This window comes from Pagrus major, chromosome 23, assembly GCF_040436345.1.
Source record: "Pagrus major chromosome 23, Pma_NU_1.0".
NCBI lineage: Eukaryota > Metazoa > Chordata > Actinopteri > Spariformes > Sparidae > Pagrus > Pagrus major.
The window spans coordinates 22,258,666-22,282,260 of record NC_133237.1 but is presented as its reverse complement, the minus strand read 5'-3'; the positions used below and the strand labels follow the sequence as shown (position 1 = coordinate 22,282,260).

Sequence of the window (23,595 nt, the reverse complement as noted above, 5' to 3'; positions counted from 1 at the left end):
AACTTTAATGTTGGTTGGGAAATCATTAAAAGAATAGTTCAACATTCTAGGAATTATGCTTATTCCCTTTCTAGATAAGAGTTTTGTGGTTTTATGGGGATTATACTATTCCTTGGCTGGGCGCAGTCACTCCAAGTCAATATAATAGCTCCCAAAATTTCACTTTTTGGTGCCATTCAGGGCGGCGAAACTGAAATTTTTGAAAAAGTATATGTCAGATTTTTTTTGCATGATAATTAGAATGATAGTACATGTTTTGGTTGCCATCACATGGATGAGTTACCTTGGGAGGCAGCTGGATTCAGGAGATCAGGAGGAGCACACAGGCACACTTGAAGTACTGGCAGCTCCTGATTTGTGATTTAAGTGTGACGACCAGCAAGAGATCTGCCTGGCCATTTGAAAACAAAAAGCTCCTCAACAGATTGAAGTAGTTGCTTCCTGCTTCCTCAGTTAGAGAACTGGAGAGTATATTTCATTGAAAAAGAGCAAAGAATGGCACTGAGGGCTTTTCTTGATGGAAAACGTGTTGTTGGTGGTAGAACACACTCTCTTACTGTTAATCTAAGTGGTTGAAATCAAATTGTGATAGATCGTTCATCCAATCCCCTGCCAAGAATTTTTTTTTAAAGTGTCTGCCCTTTTCCAAAAGGTTTCTAGCCGGAGATATCTCCAGATGGTTCAGTTAAAAAACCATAGACATCCACAACACAGATTTAGATTGAAATAAAGGAGTACAAATGCCAGTAATTTCCTCATTTGTTCTCCAAATAAACATATTCATTGTTCAACACAATTTCCTCTCTTAAATATGACAGATGAATTTGTCATCAATGTGCTGAGTTCATTAAACTTTAAATTAGTGTGCTCTTGCCAGCAGGACTGTCACAGAAATGTGCAGTGACTCACTGGTGTCAGACTGTGAGAATGAACTGAGTCAAAAGAATTGGTCTTCCCACCCCAAGGATTTTGGCTTCCTCAACGACCCATCACACGCTTTGTGAGGAGCAATCTGAAAAGTCGAATGAACCCGAGCTGTGGCGTGCGCCTCAGGGGAGTGAAGGCTGCTGCTGATCTGTTTGAGTGGCCGTAAAACACCAAGTCTCAGAAAGTGCAGTTCTCCAAATCTCTGTCTTCATGATTTCCTCCATTATGTGGGTATTTTGTATTCACGATTGCTTGTGAGTATGCCACCGTATGATCTGGAAAATCAATGTGGGTTCAAGCTTTCACATCCTAAATAGGATTTCATGCAGTTTATCTCCACAACGTGCATGGAGAACGTGAAAAGTCTCATGTCTGAGGTATAGATTTATACTTTGACTGAATACTATTGGTTATGTAAGCTACTTCCACAAAATAGTTCTGTAATGTTAAATCTATCATATCAAAGATCATACAACAAAGATAACAGTTAACCTTGTTACAAAAAATATAGACTAGTAACATTTAGGATCAACTATCCATTCAATTCTAAAATATAGTTTAACTGAGACAGTATAGGGTTGCACAGTGACAGGATGTTACTCTCCCAGTTAGAAAACAGCGATAAGCTCCACTGTTTCTTTTTTTTTAAACTCTTTTTGTTTTGGTATGATTACTGAACAAACAATAACATTGCAAAAAATTCAAATATTGTAAACATCGTACCAGTACAGAAGCACATGTCGCAAGACGCGGTCAGAAAACACCAACACAGGCAGCGCTGACAGCTTTCACTCCTCTTCCATTGACTTCTCAATCTCCTTCAGCCTGCGGACAAACTCCTGAGCCTCCCTGTCCCCGATGCGCGCGTCCAACATCCTCATGATTGGCTTCTCTGGAGGGGAGAGCAAACAGATGAGAGCGCTTCCTACACCTGACACAAATATCTTGAGATTGAATGGCTTTTCATGCTGTATTGGAGAAGTAATTGGAAACCCAGAGCTACACCCTCTGGACTCCCAAGAAGCCAATATTATGTTTGTGTAAAACAAAAAGCTGGATAGAGCCTGGAGCTATATGTACCACTGGGTTTACTGCGTGACAGGTGGAGGATGGAGGGCTGGACGCTCTTGCCGGCTGGTGAGGCGTTCGGTCTCCCCGGCCAGCAGAAGTCGCTGAGAGGGGCCACGGCTTCACCGGCAAAGTCGTTGGTGGACAGCCAGTCATAGTCCATCACAGTGAAGGTCAAACAGGCAAACCTGTGTCTGTACTGTTCAGGGCTGACATGGCTGGAAGACACAGCAACCAAACAAATCAGCCTCAGGCTGCGCAAGAAGTACATGAAGAGAGGAAAATAGTACTCACAAGTGAAAGAGTTCATCGAATACTGGGTGTAGGGTCTTCAGTTTCACTTGTGTGCGTTGACTCTTGGCCATAGGGAACAGGTGGTGAGGACAGAGCTCCACTATGACGAATGGGTCACTTAAACCTGATGAGGACCAGAAAAAGTGAGTGAAACCTTTGAAAAAAACAAGCTGTATTTTACTCAGACTGGTATCATTTTACCGTTAGCATCCAGTGCGATGATATCTGCAGCGTGCAGAATCTCCACCGTCAGTCTCTGCTCCGGAGCATCGTAGTAACACTTCACACTGATCCGACCGAAACGGGTGTGTTTGAGAGTTTTCTGCAACATTCAACACAGTTTTAATCACTGACTATGTTCACATGAACACAATATTCTGATTTATTTTGCACGCTTTCCAAAAAAGACAATATTTCTAATCATAATCATAAGATTTTTTCTAAGTTTTCCACCAGTGACAGACTCTTTCATTCCTTCAACCACCTTCTCAAAAATAGGTTCTTCTGTCTTTTCCTTTGGGCATTTCTTCTTCAACCTTGCAAGCTGTTGGCAGTTTGGTTTATGTACAACACAGAGCACACAGTTCAATTTAGGCTCCTAAAACCCGAATAATATCTGCATATCCCACCTCTCTAAATCTGAAAATAATACATTCAGAATAAGGCATAATCGAGAATGTCCAAGCGGAACATGCTCTAAACATGACTCTTAACTATAATCAGCAGGTAAAAGTGCAGAGAGATTAAAAAGACTGTTTAATATAGTGGAAACATTCGTCTTCATGTTGCATCGGCTGACAGCACCCTGTTCTGAAGAGTCCAGGAGAAAGGCAGGTTTTTCAATCAGAGGTAAAACACCAGAGTGTTGTGCTGTTCAATCAATACACATCTATCCACTTCAAGGCTAAATGAAATTGTCAGCCTGGTAAGTTGAACCACACCTGATGGGAAATCTTCTCCAGATAGTACTGTTCAATCAGCTCGAAGGAGGAGCATTTATTCAGCCTGAGCTCCTCATCCAGGACCTAAAGAAGCGTGAGCACGGTCAGAAAGGGAAAGAGATAAATGAGGTAGAAGGACATAAGTACTGAAAAAAAAAAAAATGCAAGAAGTCCTACCTTATAGTCTCCACTCTTCATGTCCTCCAGGGAAAGACCCTCTCCCTTCATGTGAAAGAAGTGCAGCAGGGTCTGAAACATTTAAGTAAAACAAATGAATATATGAAGGTTACTGTTTCAGTTAAGGTTAGTTTACTTTAACTAATTTTCCTGCTTTATTGTTATATTTCTGTGTGATTACTGCTAACCATTCTCATTATTATTTTTTATTTTAGTTTATTTTACTCTGTACTCTCACTTGTAAATGAGATTTCGAGCTCAGTGTGACTTCCTGATTAAATAAAGTATATATTTATTTTTTGAGGTGACATGCACACCACTTGTTTTTTCTCTTTCTGTGCAGGGAATTAACCCCCCCCCCCCCCCCCCCCCCCCCAAAAAAAAATAGGATTGCATTGATTGATTTATTAAAAAGGTCGACGCTTCGGTTCCAAAGACCTTTCTCCAGACATTTATTAAAAAAGGTCGATGTTCGGGTCACAAAGACCTTTGTCAACCTTTTTAATAAATCAGTCAATGCAGAGGTGAAAAGTGTGTGCAGGAATTTGCTCTTCTTCGCTGGAATTATATTCATTTCTTTACCCGAAGAAATCACCGTTACTGACGAACATTGGTCCTTCAAATATGCTTTTTAACTGACAAACATTTGCTTATCAAAATTAAAACACCTTAGTTTAAACTGGGCTGAAAAGAGTTGCACACAGAAAATCCAAAGTACGAGCTGGTGGTCATCACCTTCATCCATTTAATTTCAATAGACTTAAGTCTTAGGATGGTAGAGAGATGTGTTGTTCACACAAACAGCATGAAACTTCCTGCAGGCAAATCTCTCTCTGCCAGTCTCCAAACTGAGCCCACTCGTGTAGCAGGCCGTGACTTTTCATGCAAATCTGTCCCATCCCCTGCCAGCTGGTTAAATTGGCATTAGAATATACAGACGCTCCCATATTCTCATTCACGAGGGAACTCATTTTGCTGCTGAACTATTACCCATTGACTACATAAATATCTAATATATGCTAATAACTGCACGACAGCAAGCATAAAGAGCTAATTAAAGGATTATGGGAACAGTTGGGATGATAATCCTGATACATGTCTTTTTTAAGCACACTCTTCTTAGTGGGCAAACTGGGAAATAGCTATAAGTGAGTGTTTAATGATAAAAACGCAGTAGTCACTGACCTCCACTGTGTACTGGAAGCGGTTGTAGAACTCCACCTGAACGCCCCTGTTTTCTGCAACCGCATCCAGGATCATCCGCAGCAGCAGCTCCCACATGCTTTGGAGAACTCTACGAGGCAGCAGACACAGCGAGACACCCACACGGCTGTGTTCACCAGCTTTTACAATTACCCTCACTTGGCCTTGCGTACGTTTTAACAGATAATAGCTTGATAATAATAAGTTGTAACACAAAACATGTCTGAGTGTTGCTGTTGGAAAGCTTTCATTCAAACACAATCGCAGCATCGCATTTACTGAGATGACACAATTTTTTAAGTGATAATCAAACAAATGACATTTTATTCCGAGAGGATGAAACAGTGAGCATGGTTATGAAGTTAAAGATTCACAACAAGTCCATTTTGTGTGTGCTGGCATACGTCAATGCTGAGGATGCAGGGTTTTGTGTGTATGCAAAGAAATACACAGCAGAGTGGAACCGAGCTCTTTGTGAAAGTGGTGCACACTTCAGCCTGGCTGATCTAATCATGCTTGCTTAAAAAAAAATACATTTCAACAACTGGGAGGTTTTATTTTCTAATTTAATTTAACACAGTAGCTTCAACGTTGTTGTTAGCCAGACTTGCTGATTTGTCAATACATATCGATGTATGAGAACTGGGCTTCAAGTTTCCACATCACACATGCTGGACCAGGAGCGGCTTCTAAACTTCTTGTGATGTAACAAATCGTGCTCGTAGGCCCGCCTGTTAAAATCAGATTTTCAGTGAGCACAGACAACTTTTAGGCTTTGAGCAATGAATGTGAAAACAGCCTTCTAGTGTCAATACAGTAGAAGAAGAAGAAGAAAAAACAAACTTTTCACTGTCAAAAAATGAACTATTACCACCCACATGGTGGGTTTAAAGTTGTTTTTTTTATCAATGAATACCTGCCTTGTCTGTTTTGTTTGTGTTTCCTTATTCTACTCATTGTTTACTTGGAACTATTATCATTAGCTGCACAGGCACAGCAGATGGATATTAAGCCGAATTCAGCACAATTGATAAAAAATACATGTTATTGCACCTGTCAAACAGAAAAATAAATGAAGCAATATTCATAGTGAGGAGAGAGGAGGAGGAAATAATTACCTGGTAAGATTCTCCTTGACAAGATTTTCAGTCAGGATGACCATCGTGTCTTGTAAGTACTTCATAAGAGGGGACACAGCCTGGAAGAATGGCACATAATCTCAAGTACTGTGGCTGCAAACATCGCTGATAAAACAATGAATGGCGTAGAAAACCACTTCTAGGCCTTACGTCATCATTATTGATGGAGTCTGGAGACAGGCTGATGTGCTGGATGTACCTCCGCAGCTCAGGCAGCATCTGCACAACAACAAATTGATTTATAAGTGTACCATGTCGCATACTTTCAGTGTAGTTGCTCTGCAGGTTTTCATGCTCTGTGTACGTCACCTTGTCGGTGAGCTGCGCGATGAGACGTTTGGCTTCTCTCTGCAGGTCCAGGTCCATGTTGAACAGCTGCCCGTTGAGCGCCTTGTAAACCTGCTCCTTCCCCTCCACCCCACACGACTCCTCCATGGCCCGCTCCACACCTTGCCAGTCCAGGTCGCGCGGCAGGTGACTGAGGAAAACGCGCACGTGCTCTGTGTTGTTCAGGGCGATGCAGAGCTAGCAGAAAGCGAGGAGGAGCAGAAGAGGAGAAACAGAGGGTGGAGGTGGAGAAACAAAGAAGGAAAAGAAGCAGGGCTACAGAGAAGTGGAGGGACGGGGTGCGAGTGTAAATGATTGACGACGACAAGAGGCAACTGCTTTCTTTTTGTGTATACTGTAAACATATCTGATCTCCTGCTGAGCCCTTTGTGTTGCCGGGGAGAACACTTGCTGACATTTACTTCCCACGTCATCATGTGCCCTCCCCCTGTTCAGTCTAGCTACAGGCGTTACCTGCACTGTGAAGCTCTTGTGGTCTCGGCCCAGCTGGTTCCTCTCAATCTTGCGTGTTATCATCTCCGAGTAGCAAACAGCCTCACTGCAGAAATTCTTTGACAGATAAAATACCAGTCTTGTTATTAAAGTGATTTTCTTACTTTTCTTTTTGGGTTTTGACTATAACACTGGTAAAAAATGTCTCCCTGTGTGCTCATGTGTTTTTGGTGGGACTCACGTCTGTCAAACGCGTGATGAAGATGAAGGCCCCCGCAGAGTCTGGCCAGGCCAGCTGGAGCCAGATCTCGCGTACCTGGCTGAAGCACGCTGTCACTTCTACTGCTGAGGAGCTGTGTTTGGCCTGCTGCACAAGCTCGAGCTGCCCACAAAACACACGCATGCAACATGTAAGACGCATAGAAGAGGTGACACGTTTTTCTGGGCCATGGAGTGACTAAGAAATGTATTTTAACTGTGTTATATACATCACTGAAAAGGCAGAAGCTTCTCACCTTGTCAGTTTCCACGGCTTTACGAATTCTGTCACAGGATCTGTCATGAACGATCTGCAGCCACTTATGAATGGAGGACTTGAACCAGTTATGAAAGCCTGTTAAGGCCAACATTTTAGTATCCCTGTTAGAGAAGAACAGGAGGATTTTTTAATTAATTCAAAGCTGAGGAAAAGGTTAAAGTCTCATCTCCTCGCTGACATTTCAACCAACAATCAAAGGCTTTTACGCTGCCATATATATGAAAAGTCATTAGAGTCGAACTGATAACCAACTTAAGAGGAAGAAACTCCCGAAAGCCTTTGAGGGTTTTCAAGGACATGAAGAGCTCAAAGATGGTCTCTCCCATCGTCTGAGTCAGTCTGGAGCTCTCCTGCTCCAGAGTCCCACAAACCCGCTCCATCGCTACGTTGACATCATCAGCTACCTGAAGGATGAAAGAATTTGACTGTGTTTGAGTAACTTTCCTGTTTCATGACTTGTTCACAATGACTCTTGGCATCATTTTCAATGGCGTACCTGTTTCTCCAACTGCCTGTATGATAAGCTGAGGAAGTCTACTTTCACTGCGCTGTGAGAACAAACAAGCAAAGGATGGAGTGGCATCAGTCCAACGACAACTCATGCAAATCAATGTTTCTGCGCCAGGTAGCGTGACATTTGCACATTGTTGATGAGATGTATAGAATAATGATATTTGCCTGTAGAAGAGTTTGTTGTAGATGTTCTGGGCTCGCTGCACGTCTGCACACGCAAAGTCAACCACCTGAACGAGCCGCTTCAGCTGCTCCTCCAGAGTCTGCGATGTCAATACACAGTGAACAACATCCTAGGTATTAATTCTCCAGACACAGACAGTAAAATTATAGACTGTAATCATTTCCATCATTAGAACTTTAATCAGTATATACTTACCCCATCCTCTGGTTTATATCGCGCAATTAAGCTCTCGTACCACTCTGCACTTCCTTTCTGAAATAATTACACAAATTAAGGCAAATTAATGGGTTGATTAAATACTTGATGTTCTTTGCATCCAGTTTTTCTGACTTAAACACAACATATGGGTAACTTTATTTGAAGGGGTGTGCATACGACGTCATGACAAAGCTACTTTGCAGCTTTAACATGAACAATAACACCACCGGCTATCCAGTACATCACTGCACTCTAAACTCTAATACAAACACTGCTTCAATACAAAACAATCTGAAAACACTGCACTGGTGATAAAAACGTGTTTCATTGTTACCTTGACAGCAGTCGTGATGTCCAAATGCAGCTCATTTCGAAGAGGACATACAGTCTTAAACGCCCGCATGTTTTGCATGTAGCCAATCCCCCTGGCATACACAGACAGAGAACATTACGATCAAAGACTGCAAGGTCACGTTACTGTTGATTTCACATCGTACACTAACATGTTGTTCATCAAAACAAATAAGCACACAAGCTTCAATCTCACAAATTTCTTGTCACTCTGATTTTACGCAGAATCCTGCATTATCACTGCAGGAACTTTAACTGTTAGGTGAGTCACTGTGTGTGTGTGTGTGTGTGTGTGTGTGTGTGTGTGTGTGTGTTTCTGGGGGGTGTAGGAAAGATCTCCCTGGAGGTGTTGATCACTGGGCAGAGCCGGACTTCATACTGGGAAGTTTCTATTTAAAAACTTCTCCAAATTAGTCTTACACAGCAACACGACCTTCAATAATTAGCTGATTTTACTGGCTGGCATTTATGTGGAACAGACTCCTCCATTTGGTGCACTTCACTGCCTTAAATTCCTTCTTTTGTGCGATGGTAATGTGTAGCCATGGCCAAAAAGTCTGTTTGTCTAACACTTTGACTCAGAGCAGAATATCTCTGCAACAAACACCAGATTGCCATCAAATTTCGCACAGACATCCACGGTCTTCTTTGGATTTTCTGGTTAAAGTTTCCTCTTGGCCAACACTTTGTTTGATGACAATGTGTCTAAAAGTTAATGCCTGGATCTCCATGAAATTCAGTGTTGATATTAATGTCCCCCAAAATACGAGTTCAATATGTACATAAGCTGAGCACATACATGCTCCGAAAGGGTAGTCCTTTCAGATTCCCATGACTGTATGGCCGTCATACCAGTGTGTATGACCGCATCTGGTCACTCATCGTACTGGTGGAATGAAAGCATATTATCATATAGGCAGTACTATATGTTGCGTAAGTTCAAATATATGTAAAATGTTGCTCATGACCACAATGTGTTGGTGTATAAAAAGCTCTTTTTCAGGTTTTATTCAACAAAATTTGTGGTTGGGAACAAATGTTTAGTATTTTATTTTGAAATGAGTAATGAGCAATGTTTGAAGCCCTGCTTCCTCCACCGACTGTTGAGGTCTCTCTGTGTCTGTTGGGTTGAGAGTTGTTCCTGGTATGGCAGCACAGGCGAGTGTGTGATGTGATGTGATGGCAGTGTGACTTTACCTCAGCATGAGCTCGTAGCGTGTAATGGCAGCGGCGCTGGTGCAGGGGAAAACCTGACGCATGTTCTTCATCAGACACAGGCAGTGCTCTGTGTACAGCCTGAAGCTGTCTGACAGCTGCCTCTCCTGGACACAGGAAGGGCCCTCAGTTATAGCTTCGTTTACACTGGCTGTGAGACATTTTTGGCTGAACCAAAAACCTTGATGAATGTCAGTGAAGAGCTGAGCTAATGAGGTGACTGTTTCCAGATGATGAAAGGTTTTTATCCTACTGAGAGGCTGAAGGTGGAGAACCTACCAGGTCGCCCCTCACAGCGGTCGGGTCCCACTCTGCATCGATGGTCCTCAGGAGGCGCAGCAGCAGGGAGTAGCACACCCTCTGGGTCCGATGGTGGCTGCTGTAGCACTGCCAGCGACTGTGTAAAAAGCGAAACATGCACCTTTTACCTGATGTTGAAGCTTTCATGTTTGATTTTATCAATTTTATTCCACCATTAATACTCACATAATGGCCTGTTGGAGGGGTGAGAGATCAGTTTGCACAGCATGGTGAGTCAGTACAGTCCAAGCTGCGGGGCAAACCTGCCCGTTCCAGTTGTAGGGCTCTCTCTACAATTACATGTGGTAGATCACCATTTGAGTTCAATCATATAATGACAAGCAGGGAAGAATCTGTCTGAACTCCATTCTCACACATTCACAAAATACATTTCCCTGCACTTAGAACAAAGTCTAATCAGCTTTAATCCCATTCAAACGCCCCTACAGGCCAAGCTGTGGGTGGTTTATCCCAACTGACTGATCAAGCGTAGATCACAATCACAAATAACTTCATTATGAAGGCTGTTTACTCACCTTGACATGGGTGTGCTCATATTCCACAATCTGACTGAGCAGTTTCTTGTGAATAGAGATGTTTGAGTCTCTCTTAGACAAAGCCGTGTCTCTCTGAAAGAGAAAAAGACTGTTAAAAGTTGTAATTCTTTATATCCTGCACATACACGAAGATCTGCATACTGAATGACTATTATCCTCCACAGACCTGGTTGGTGAAGAGCTTCATTATCAGGTGACATTCTCCCTGAACTTTAGACGTACTCGATCGAGGCTCCAGCTTAAACCAGGTGTCATAGCCGCCCACTGGGACCTCCTGCAAGAAGGAAACCAGCCAGATTAATGACGCTGACATACTTCCAGGGAAATCCTTCACATCGTATTCCTGGGTGGAATCTATTTGTGGTCGTCTTTGATTTGTCATAGTCGTTTCTGACTAGTGAGACTATGAACTGTTCCACTTTAAACACTCACATTTAAAGGGATGTTGATGCATCCGAGGAAGTCATCAACGTTCTCTTCGGAGCCTGATGATGCCGATCCGTTGGCACGCACTGACTTTGCTATTTGCTTAAAATACCTGACAAGAAAAAGCAGAGTGCAAGGAAAGGGGAGTCTTGCTCGTCACAGCTTGAACTCATGTTTAATTTTAAAGCGAGACCTTCAATCTACCTTTAGCTAATGCTGTCATCCACCATGACAATTAGAGCATCGGCAGAATGAGTTTCTTGTCCAAATGACAGTTGGCTATGACTCAGATTTTACTTCAAACGGAAAATGGCACATTTTCCTACACGGGATTATGATTTCTTTTGTCCCTTGGTTATGATTGACATGCCAGAGTTTTCATTAAACATGTCTGCTATTTATTAGTCTCTCCATGGCCTTGGCTGAACTTTCTGTGTTATCTGTGTGCACAGCTTTATTGGCACTGGGCTTTCCTGTATGTCAGCCCTTATTTAAGGTTAAAAAACAAATACCAAATGAACTCTTAAAATTATCAAACAGGGTGGTGTCAGTAGTTTTCAAAAGATGTAGACAATGTAGGCCTCCTTATGCACAGCCGATTGAGTGACAGTTTGACTGACTCATCTATTTGCTGCTACAATGCCAACTGCATGAATTAATTAAAGGAAAAGTTCCCCCCAAAATAAAAATTCAATCATTATCTTCTCACCCTAATGTAGACAGAAAGATGATTGAATGTCTCCATTAAAAACTGACACGACAAGTCAGCGAACATCGATAAATTGATTTGAAAAGACCACTCGACGTGAGCTTGTGCACCCACTTCAGACAGGGTGCACTCAACGCTTTTACTGAACAGCTACAGTGAAGATTTCAGGGTGTAAATAACGTCTTTTCAAATCAATTTGGGATCTTGGGTCTTCTTGACACTTGTATGGAGCCATTTGGTCTCCATCTACTTCAGTTGTGCAGGAGAACGCTGCAACACTATTTTGCTGTGAAGCTCCAGAGATTTTTTTTGGACTACAAAACCTCACATGACTTGTGAGTAGATAATGACTGAATTTTCATGTGAACTTTCCTTTAATTACCAACTTATATAAATGTGCACACAATTGCACTTTGTTGCCCTTCAGACCTTCAAAGAAAATAAAAGGATAACACTGCTAAAAGAATTTCTTACTAGAGATGTTTCTATTATTACACTTCATTACATTAATGGTAATTTAAGATTTCACAACGTAGTATCTTCTACCTTCCCATTCCACGAAGCCCGCTGACTTCATTGAGCTTTTTGCAGGCCTCTGCAACAGACACATCATCATCATGATCCCTAAAGAAAAGAGGATAATTCAGCGGCTATTACAGCCTCTTATCTCCTGCGAGAGCAAGTTTGCACAACAACTGACTGAACTGAGAAGTGAAGAGGATCCACAATGAATACCCACTGTAGTAGAATTAGCTTTTTCAACTTGTACTGAAGTCAAGAGTCAGCTCTTGACATTTCAATATACACAGTGAAGGACATACAGGACAAAACTGACAAGTATAATCCAAACCAATTTCCTGGAAAAACTGTGATTGTAAATTGAGTAAGCGATTGAGCGACTTATTAAGATAAGGTATTGATCTCAAATGTTTTTTGTGTGTTTTCGCATACAGTATATGCATTTACTTGTTATCTCAGATGCAAGAAAAAAGACAAAAAGACATTCAAGGTGTTTCTTACCATATGTCAAGATGTAAGAGGTCATTGTGGACATCATCTACTTCACTGTGAAGAAAAAAAATGAACTGAACTTTCTTCTCTGTGAGTAAAAACTGACAATAAACACCTCCATACTTTATCTTCCACGGGGATGATGACAATGTGCTGCACTGGTCACATACATAACAGCTTTGTCCGTCAGTGTGAAACAAATGAAACTGTGAATCCTCCACGTCACACACATATCAACACGTCCAGTTCTCTGATGGAGGTTAAACGGCTGTACTCACAACACAAAGTGCTCGTCCCACACCGGGTTGAGAGTCTCCGGTTTGACCTCGGTCACCTGGATACACCTGGCAGGTAACACCTCCTTGGTGCTGGAGCGTTTCTCCAGCTTCTCCTTTCTCTTCCTGAAGCTGAACTTTCTCTCCTTCTTATCCTCCATCTCCCGCGGGCTCTGGCCCATCAGGATTCCCAGCATGCAGTAGGGGTCACTGTAACCTGGCAGGCCACAGGGTGACACCAAGAACGAAAAGTTAATCACACGTGTGAAACTTTGTTTGGGGGCTGAACATTTGTCTACGCAGAATTTATTATGAAATAATGTCAACAACTTGTATCACATATTAGTGCCATTTAAAAATCTTGTCTTATTGTACTTGTACATGCATCTGAAATGTGAGGCTTGCCTGTAATTGTTTCTCTCAAGAACCATGAAACAATTAATGTGATAATGTCTACCCATCATGCATTGCATCATCACTGCTGGTCAAACCTGCAGGCCTTGCTTACCTTGAAAAACTCAACTGCTGTGAAGAGCTGAAAACTACATGACGCTGGCTGACAGGAGGTGAATCAACTGACAGTTCAGTGGGTGAGAAAAGCTTTTCAGTATCCATATAATCACTGTCTAATTCCTATTGGTATTGGTTCCTAATGGTTTTGCTGACTAATAGAGAAGGGCTATTTAATACTGGAGATGTCTCACCATTTGCGTCCTTGGCCATCAGATTCTTTGCTTTCATGACAGAAACTCTCAAAGAGAAACTTGCTCGCTGTGAAGAAAGTTGAGCAAGAAAAGTGACGTTTGCAAGGAAATTCAAAGACACGAGGTCATGCACTGAATATATGCACTGAATGTATATTCTAAAAAAAAATCTATTCTTGTGTACTTCCATATGCTATCTTAAAGTCTGCCTTTGTGAGTCATATGGCAGAAAAACTCAATGTTCCACTGAAGACAAAATAACTAAACAGACTCAGTCTGTCATCAGGACTCTCTGTTCTGGACAGAGATATTTGAAAGGTCTCTGGCAGTCAAGTAAAAGTAAATAAAATCATACAAAATTGAGCTCTAAGGAGATACAGGTCTCACAGCCTCCATCAGTTCTGGCCTCCAGCTGCCGCTCAACAGGCCCTGTTTTCACCGTATTACCACTTCACACTTCAAACTGACGGCACTAAAACACCACCTGGAGTTGCACAACGGAAGACTGCAAGAAGCTTCTAAATCTGCACTTTGTGACCGCCGAGGATTTATTATGTGTTTTATGAACTTAAGAAGATAATGACTTGGACTGTACCAGACATTTATCATGTTTTAAGTTCCATACAGGAGACATCTTGTGTCCAACAGATAAACCTCTGAAATGAAAATATTTGCATATTCATATATTCTGAAATCGTTCATTAGGAATGAGTAGGTGTCCTTTTAAGGATTTTAATGTGGTAATTATACTTTTTTTCCACTTCAACAGTCATGTCAGACACATGTCTGCAGGGGATCTTTAGCTATTTTCGTCCTGAAATGACTTTAATGGCACCAAAGACTGATTGGGAAGATACTACGAAAAGACTATATACTATAAAAGTCTAAAATTGGGCCACACTGTGCTGCAGTGGTTAACCCGCTAGGGCAGGGTCTTTCTCTGCCGAGTTTACATGTCCTCCTCATGCTTGTGTGGGTTTCCTCTCGGTACTCCAGTTTCTCCCACCATCAAACACACACAAAGCACACTAGGATAATTCTCCAGTCAGTGACCTTGGACGTGTTGAGTGCAGAGTTTCACCTTGTTGTGCATTGTGTGATATGTGAGATTAATAAAGATTTTTTCCTCTAAAACACAAATACTGGTATGCTCCTTCAATATCTTTATAAAAGTCAATTTTTCCCTTTAAGTAAGAAGACTGATGAATAAGGACTGACTGCTTCAACCGCCACAATCTATCTGAAGGATACTGTTCTGAAAACGTGTGAATTGACAGTGACTCATGTACAAAGTGCCTTTACCTTGGCTTCTTGAACCTTTTGGATAATGATGTCTTGTTCCTCTTCGCCCATATCAAACACCTTGAAGAGATGGTAAGAAAGCATTTGCATTACAAAAACCTGACCACTAAAGTTCCTTGGAATTTGAGACACACCTTAAAAAACAGACGCCCACTAATGACATAAAAGAGGCTACAATACATAGTGTGACACTATCTGAATGGATGTAATATCACAGCTGAATAACAGTATACAGCGTGACTGGGCTTTGATGTTTAATCAGGTTTGAGCCGAGAGCATCTGCTCGGATACCACCAGCCTGCTCACAACAAATAACACTCTCATAAGTGTTACTGACAGAGATTTACAGATTCTAGATAGATAGATAGATAGATAGATAGATAGATAGATAGATAGATAGATAGATACCTTTAGCAAGTAAGCAAACAGCTCTTCATCACTTTTCACATGCTCCGATGAAGGCACGCCCACCCGGTTGACCACCGTGTACACAGCCTCCTCATAAAGCAGGTCCAGCTACATGAAAACACACTCCACTTAATAACAACCCTTCAAAAACAGAATGTTCTTTTGCCTGCCTGCTTTTTGCTCTCCTGCACATCAAAAGCAGGGATAGAAAAAAAAAAATCTTCAACTGTTATTCTGTTATTGTGACTTTTAAGAATTAATTCCTGCTGAGATACAACAAAAGACAGAAAAGCTGAGCCGACGCACCTCTGTCCTGCTGATTCTGTCAGGGATAAAGGACTGGTCCACATGCTCCTGGGGAGGAGGCACCGTGCAGGCCCCTCTTTGGCACTGTGAGGGGACAGAAATAGTTCAGTCCCTAAAAAAAGCCTTTCTTAAGGCTGTGTAGAGTGAGAATTGCATAGAGGAGGTCACAGAAATGCATTATTGACAGTAGGATGCCAATCATCACTTGGAAGGACAAACATCTCCAATGATTATTTTAGGGCCCAGACACACCAAGCTGACATCGAAGAACAAGAAAAACTCAGGATGGAGGATATACAAACAGTTATTATGATAAAGCAGCTTTTTTTGACGCCACTCTCGCCAAAATACGAATCTGGAAATGTTGATTAAATGTAGTAAAGTATATTTCTACTGCTGCTGCCTTCATAGCCACTTCATAAACCAAAATCAGAAGACTCATTCCAAATGTTGACATCCACAATAAGGAAAACAGCCCGAGATTTAAGTTCTGAGAAGATAATGTTATGTCTTGTCTCTTCTACGTGTCATGTAGTGTGGATGTTCCTTCTGTTTCGATACAGCAATTTGGACATAAGGAGATCACTAGCTCTCAGCAGAGATGTTAATACAGCATCATTGCCTTGTTAGCAGTATCGGCAGAAGGAGCTGAACACCGCCATCAACAGCAGCTTGTCACAGCTGAGCTTCCAGTCTTCTGAGCCCCCAACTCACCCCGGCCCTTCTGTCTACAAACGTCATATTGGCCACAATGGTGGGCTGAATGACAGCGCTGAGGCCCTCTAGCTTCACGAACATGATTCAAATGTGTAACAGATGGAAAGGTGGAAGTTTGGGGTGTGGGTTACCTCAGCCTGGGCAGCCCGCAGCATGTTCTCCTGTTTCTGAAGGACGGCATTCACACGCTCAAAGAACTCCACGCTCTCCTCCGAAATCCTGCCAAGATGAGGAAACAGATTGACAATTCATCTCTAAAACGGAGATGAATTGATTGGGAAATATGCAAATTTGAGGGAGGAAAAAGTGAGGTTAAATGCATGTTATGTTATGGTAAACAGATACATCCTCTCATCTGCCGTGATTAAAAACAAAGTGGGATTCAGTGACATTGGTGGGATCATACTGCATCATGTTTGCACTCGGCCGCCTGCAGTTCAGCTCCTTATTAGCAATGAAACACAGTCTTGTCTCACACACTAAAAAGCAAAGCAGCTCCGAACCAAAGCACCCAGCAATCCAACATGTCTGCACCCTGCATGAGCCATGGTAATCTACTATGATTAGCAGTGCTGTGTGCAAAATGCAAATGATGTTTTCTGTTTCCTCCAGGTGTGAGTGAATCCCCGGACTCCTGCTGGCCCCAGTTGTCATGGTGATGGAGGCACATTCAGGGAGGGAGGGCTGAACACCTTGGGATTTCCCCCCCATCACCCCAAACTCTTGCTCTCATCCTTCCCAAATCTCTCACCGGGGCACCTTCCTCTCTCGGGATCAGCCATGCCGTCTGTCTCCTCAACCTCTTCCAGCCTCTGTCTCCTACCCTGTCACTTCATACAGAAGCGCCGTCAGCAGAGGCCCTGTCACGCTCCTTTATTAGCGTCATTACATCACAGCGGGTCTGTGGCAGCCTATACCAGCACCCACTGACTCTCGCCATGGTGGGGGAGCGGATGGCAACCCCTGAGGTATTGATGAGGACTAATGGCAGCCATGCTGGGAGAGCTGGTCTGGTTTCCACCGGCCTGAAACCCAGTGAAACCTGAAAGGTGATTCAGTTAAAATGATTGAAATCTTTAATCAATACAAGATTAACTGTAGGGTAGTTAATCTCTGTTGGGTGAAAATCGTAGCAGAACAAATGCACACCGCCACTGTCGTGCTTTTAGTCGGGCTGCGACTATTTTCTCGACAATGCCATTAAATGTTTGGTCCATAAAATGTCAGAAAATGCTTTTCACAGCAAAATATAGGTTGTTGTCCAAAATTAGAGGTTAAAAAAAGACACGCCTCTAAACTATACGTCTATTATCGGCCATGAAAGCTCCAGAGATGCGTTTTCCAACAGAACTGCATTAACAATGAAACCAACATGGGAGCAAAATGAATGACATACAGTAAGAAATAACTGTAGGTGAACGTGTGGATTGCACTCATCTGTGCAGCTGATGTGCTGTTAAAAAAGACATATACTTTATGTCGTCATAGAGTAGCCTAATCATTGTACTTCAACATAATGGGACAAACTGACACAATATTCTTTATACAGTGACATAATTGAATGTATTACATTTGCCAAATTTACAAGAGGGGGCAAATAATCAAAAAAATGTTGTAGACTAGTTTATAAAGTTTCCCCTAACTCAACAACTCACAAACTGTGATTTTTTAAGGGAGTCTGGGGCTGATGTGCCGCCACCTTGCCGCCAAAACCCACATGTAGCTTTGCACTGAAGGATAGACATTGATCGCAATGAGGATAACGACAACACATGGATAAATACTAATTTATCACAAAAGTATTGTTTTTAACCTTTCATTTGTTATGACAAGAAGTACAACAAGGAAAGGTCTTTAGTTTTCAGCAACATGGCGTGTTTGTTGATTTTTTCCAAATACTGATCAAAGACTGAGTTGTTATTCTAATTTAAAACCTCTCAGTCAGTGTTTGAAAGCTTGAAACCATAAAACCAGAATCTACAATCAGTGAACAACTCCAAAAACAAAGCCTGTTCCACTGACAAGAGATGAGAGGTTTTTGTTTATTTTTTGGAGCTTACAGTTCTCATTTGCACATATAGTGCAAATAAGCTTCATTTGATTCTAATACTTGCGAGACACTCAATTCTCTCCCCATCCATCCTCCATCATCCAGGGCATTCTCCCATCGAGAAATCTGTCCCATCTTCTGTCAGTCAAGCACACAGCTCAAGGATTTGTCCCGACAGTCTGGGATCTTTTGTTCGGAGCTTGGGGACGACGTGTTCATGAGCAGAAATAAAATCCAGTCCATTCTGATTGGATACATCTAAAAAAAAAAGATGATGCTGATATCTTTCAACCTCTCTCTCTCTCGCTCTCTCTTACACACACACACATGCACATGCACACATACATGCCACCAGAATAACAAACTGATTTGATGTTGCTAGGAAACAGGTTCATTTTTTTTTTTTTTAAACCGTCATTTCATTCTCATTTATTTTCAGAATTCATACAGTTGTGGTTTCCTGTCTGGAGAGTAAATAAAAAGGAAAACATAAATAAAAACAAGAACGCTCTGAACTTCTTCTATCTGCGTGTTTAGATGTGGCTAATTGGGAGTGTGACGGTGACAGCAACCCTCGCTTCAAACTTCAATATAATGTGGCAGTGCATACATAATAATTAATAGAGCGGACATCACCGTTGGCTGCAGCATGAAAGACAATGTGACGTCTGTATACATTCCACTGGAATAAGATGATTTTTTAATCTGATTCATCACGGTTGTCAGTGCACAATATCAGCCTGTGGCTCCTATCGGAGCTGAGGATCTCCGTGACAAGGATCCCCTCTCAAATACTACACACAAGACGGTTTGTTTTACTCTAATTACACATTTGATTAAGCAGCTAAACACTACAGGTGAAAAGGCTGGAGACACGAATGCAACAGCTCTGATAGGATCTCTCTATTCAACACGTCTCCCAGCTAGAAGCACTGACAGTAGCAGGCTGTTTAGTGAATATTATATACCATATTGTGGCTATTTCTTCCCATTGAATGGACAGCATGTCTGTAACTAATGACCATACCTGCATGTATCAGAGGTTATTTGTATAAAGGATAAGGCTGATGATTTATTTTCCATATTTGCAACAAATCTCACTGAAAGACCAAAATCAATCAACCTGAATGAATTGATCCGGCTAACAAGTAAAGCCAGATACATATCATTCTGTGCCATAGAGCTGCATTGTTGCCCAAAGACTATTAAAAACACATCATTGAGTCGCACTCACATGTTCGACATGTTCCTTCATTATAAACACGGCACTATAGTGTAAATTGACAACTCCACCCTCTGCCTCCATCAGTGGGGCTCTTTTTCACAGGTTTTCACCATTATTTCAGCTTTTCCACCATTACCTGAGGATAGCGACCAGGGGAAAGCAATGCCTCTTACGCAATGGCAGACTCGCTTCCTATGTGCCACAATGACACCTTTATTTTCGTGGAAAAAATCCCGCCTGCATCCCACATAACACACTGAAAGAGAGGTCTATGGGGAGGTTTATAAGCAGATGTTGGCACTTTTTCAACAGTGATTACACTGTGCAGTCACTGTGCTTTAACTTAAGAATAATCAGTCAAAGTCAAAAAGTTGCTTATTGCCAGGCTAAAGTCACACATACAAAATTGATGTGCTGTAAATGACAGTGGGTCTTGGATCAGGGCCACCAATGTGTCAATAAATCTAAAACATTACGGTTGGAGGTAGCGGGAAATGTTGACTTAACCCAACTTCTATGTAGCTGAAAGCCAACATGATGAAACAATAAAAAATATCAGATATCTGAAGGCACAAGCAGCGACGCAGGAGGGAAACTTTCAGCCAGAAGCTACAAAAGTTCTGAGAGCTAAACACAGAGACTTTTAAAAACGTCTGTGTCTCTGGTCTCCTGCGCACACAAATATCTACCTTCAGTTTTAACAATTGACGGGCTTGATCCACTAGGAAAATATTGAGAGACGGAATTGGTTTTGGTTGTTTTAATTGATTTATTGACAATAATAACAATGTAGAATAACACCAGCCTTATCTTTTAAATGTATATTATGCCTGTCAGTAATTACTGTACTGGCATGCTCATTTAAGGTCTCTGTTTAATGTCGTTCTAAACCCACTGTGTTATTCTGCATTAATTAAAAAATGAACTCAACAGTGACACTGAGTCAAATTCATTAATGACCCTGTAGCAAGCTCACAATTAAAAACATGTTGTGGTCCACCGCTGGTGAGAGAGATGGAAGTGAGGAGTGAAATAAGCAAACAATGATAAACCAAAATATACATTTATATGTAAATCCCTACTTGTTTTATGCTGTATTACACTCAGTCAGGCTCGTCTCTGACGGTGTCGTGTGCACTTCCACGGGCTTAACAACCTGCTCACTTACTGTAGGGGTAAAACCATAATTTGCTCGACTGAATTAAAACGTTCACCTCCATCGTGCCACTCTCAGCTCCGACAGCCGACTGGACTACTAGGTCAACAAGTGCGGACGGAGCAGACCAAATCCACCCGGCCTCATTTGCAAATTCTCAATTAAAGTGAGAGTGCAGGCAGGGCAGCAGCAGCCTGAATGGATAACAAAGATCAGCGGCCTGCCTCTAATGATGAGCACTCCGGGTATGTGCACGGCTGAGGCTCAGTGGGAAGGCTGTAGCACCAGGGAGTTGGCGAGGGAAATGAGTAGAAGGTGAGATACTGACTGTTCAAATCATTCTTTAATGAAGGACTCAAACCGGGGCAGATGTTACATAGACTGTGTAAAAACATAGATGAAAATGTTAATTTGATAAAACATATTAAGAATATGCGTTGAATAAAAACATGCATGAGAAATGTGCCATGTTGTGCTCTGTAGGAATAGTATTACTCTCTTCAATCCTAAATTGATCAGTGTTCAACACAGCATCTGAGGTTATCTTCCATGTTAAAAATAGACATGGTCGTCATTACAAGTATAAGTTCACGTCCTGGCAGCAGCCTGCGTTTAGGTTGCTATAGAAACCTCAGGTTCATACTATTACTTTTGGCTTCAGATGAAGCTTCAAAACAAGGCTGAAAAAAATCTGATGATTTCACCTGTGGCACTTTGGCAGGCGATGAAAAGACAGTGTTCAACAGGAGACAACGGTGGGAGAGATCAGACGAGATCAAGACCGAGGTACATAATCCACTTAGAACCTGTTTATTCTAGATTAACTGGAGAATCGTTTAGTCTCTAAAATGTGTGAAAATACTGAAAGATACCCGACGCAACACTCAAGGTAACCGTTTCAGATTGCTTTGTCTGTCCGACCAACAGTCCCAGAACACAAATGTGTTCAATTGTGTATAATTTGTGTTCAATTTACTATCATTTGGGACAAGAAACAGCAGCAAATCCTCACTTTTGAGGAGCTGCATCTAAACCCATGTACATATAACTTTCATGTAAGGATTTACAAACAAAACACATACATACAGGTGCTAAAATATAAGGCGATTTGCTCCTCTGATTTAAGATGCAGTGAGATATTCTCACTCAAGTAAAAACAGCGGTGTGCTGTACCGTGCTGCACTCATATGCTGAAGGAGACATGTGGATATCAGAACCATGTTGTGTAAACGGATATGCAAGAAAGCAGCATTTGTGTTCCAAGTCAGAGCCTGACTGTGCATGTAATAGTGTGGTTGATGTTTCCTTTGGGGGAGAGGCAGCTCGTGCAGGGCCCCGCTCACAGCAAGTCACAACTCTGGAATAAATGTCACCCACGATAAAACACTCGCTGTTGACAAGAAATGATGGCCTGTGGCTCCAGCTGGACGGCAAGTGTAGAACAAATAAATAACAGCCATGATTTACTGCTTATGAGCTTGTGCCGCTGTTTTCGTAAAGGCTGTCATTATCCTTTTGAGCTACACTGACTGCTATTCAAATTTTCCGATAAAAAGACTCTCATTATAGAAGCTATTACTTGTTCTAATAGGCAACAATCAGGCAAATATTAACTGTAGCTAGAAACGATCTTTCCAGACAGAGTGATGTATCAATAAACAGCCTGCCTCCTGCTTCTTGCTCAAATTCAAGTGGGCTTAATTTGCGTTTAACAGTAATGCAGAGGGTAATTCAAAACCAAAGGCAGGGAACGCATCACAGCTGTACTTCTAATATGAAAAGACACAAAGTTCAAGCTATACAAGCTTCAATTTAAATGTTCAGCATCGCTACATTTTCATGAGGTAAACTATGAAGGTAGAAAGAGTCATGAAACAACCCAATCACCAGAATAAATGTTGGCAATGTACGTTTCTCGAGGTCCCCTTAAAGATATCCGGTGGTTTCACACTTATAGAGGTTGAAACTCTAACTGCGATCACTGGCTTGACTGCCTTCCGGCCTGTAACTCCACCACCATCCCCTCCACCTCCAGACATGAAAGTCAGGTCATGAATATGTAATGTGAGTGTGGTATGGTTTTAGTAGATGTCAGTATGGTACGTAGGCCTATGACACATCCAAATGTGAACATATTCCTAGCGACTGGGCTGCATGGAACCCCAGAAGAGTTATTAATAACTTGTTCAACGAAAGAGCGCTACGTACAAAGTGCCCACAAAATCCACAAGTGCCACATGATCGAAAAACCTTCATAATACCTGGAAACCTGGCAGAAACTGATGTCGTGAAAAGTGTGTACGTGTGCACAGCAGCGACTCACCTGCGAGGTAAGGGCTCAGGACAGTGTGTGAGGGGGCTGCTGGCGGTGGGTGGCGGTTCCCTTCGGCTCCTCAGCGACTGGCTCCTCTGCACCTGCCTCAGCACACTACTCTTCAGGTCCAGCAGCGTCGTCATGATCTTTCACTGCCAGGACAGACACAAAGAGCAGACATCACACCCCTGATTGGCAGCATTAAGGAAAGGGAGTTATAAACCGGTTGTTTCTAGAAACACAATTAGTTTTGGGGATTCTTTTAGTCTAATCAGCTGCATAATCACCTCCCCTCATTATTTAAACATAATTATACTCTTCCTCGGCAGAAAGTGTGTTCTATTTCTGTCCGAGTCTTACTGATGCCGCAGGGTGTGAAATTTATCTTCTACGTTTTAGTCTGGTCACTTCAGAGTCAATTGACTTTTATTTTTGGGATCACTCTTTGTACAAAATGTGCAAATGAGCCTCAGAGAGCCAAGAGCCACAAGAGCCTCATAGTAGCAATTTCACAAAAATGACTGTGTCACTAAAACAAAATGGCAAGAAAAAAGAGCAAAGTAAAAGTGCTGTGTACATAAATGGTTTCTGAGTGTCTTAATCATAA

The 23,595-nt window shown here is 41.9% G+C and overlaps 1 protein-coding gene across 1 annotated transcript; it reads right to left on the bottom strand.

The window, feature by feature from the left end:
• Window positions 1-1,715: 1,715 nt before the first annotated feature.
• Window positions 1,716-23,131, bottom strand: LOC141019821 (BAI1-associated protein 3-like). The gene is made up of 33 exons (XM_073494841.1): window positions 22,998-23,131; window positions 16,375-16,462; window positions 15,527-15,610; window positions 15,221-15,328; window positions 14,813-14,872; window positions 13,511-13,577; window positions 12,810-13,023; window positions 12,541-12,585; window positions 12,067-12,144; window positions 10,818-10,923; window positions 10,552-10,659; window positions 10,365-10,457; window positions 10,015-10,118; window positions 9,808-9,925; window positions 9,511-9,635; window positions 8,297-8,387; window positions 7,960-8,016; window positions 7,746-7,843; window positions 7,564-7,615; window positions 7,320-7,471; window positions 7,045-7,168; window positions 6,771-6,911; window positions 6,551-6,646; window positions 6,059-6,274; window positions 5,900-5,968; window positions 5,729-5,808; window positions 4,593-4,701; window positions 3,408-3,479; window positions 3,231-3,314; window positions 2,491-2,611; window positions 2,290-2,413; window positions 2,008-2,213; window positions 1,716-1,819 (listed from the first exon to the last, which is right to left on the bottom strand). Exons 1-33 carry the CDS (start codon window positions 23,129-23,131, stop codon window positions 1,716-1,718), a joined length of 3,528 nt encoding a protein of 1,175 aa, XP_073350942.1.
• Between the last annotated feature and the right edge of the window lie 464 nt (window positions 23,132-23,595).

Coding starts and splice junctions, on each gene's coding strand:
- LOC141019821 (XM_073494841.1), bottom strand. CDS start 23,131: ATGACGACGCTGCTGGACCTGAAGAGTAGTGTGCTGAGGCAGGTGCAG. Junction 13,024..13,510: donor GATGGCCAAGGACGCAAATG/GTGAGACATCTC, acceptor GTGGCCTGCCAG/GTTACAGTGACCCCTACTGC. Junction 6,647..6,770: donor TCATCACGCGTTTGACAGAC/GTGAGTCCCACC, acceptor TATCTGTCAAAG/AATTTCTGCAGTGAGGCTGT.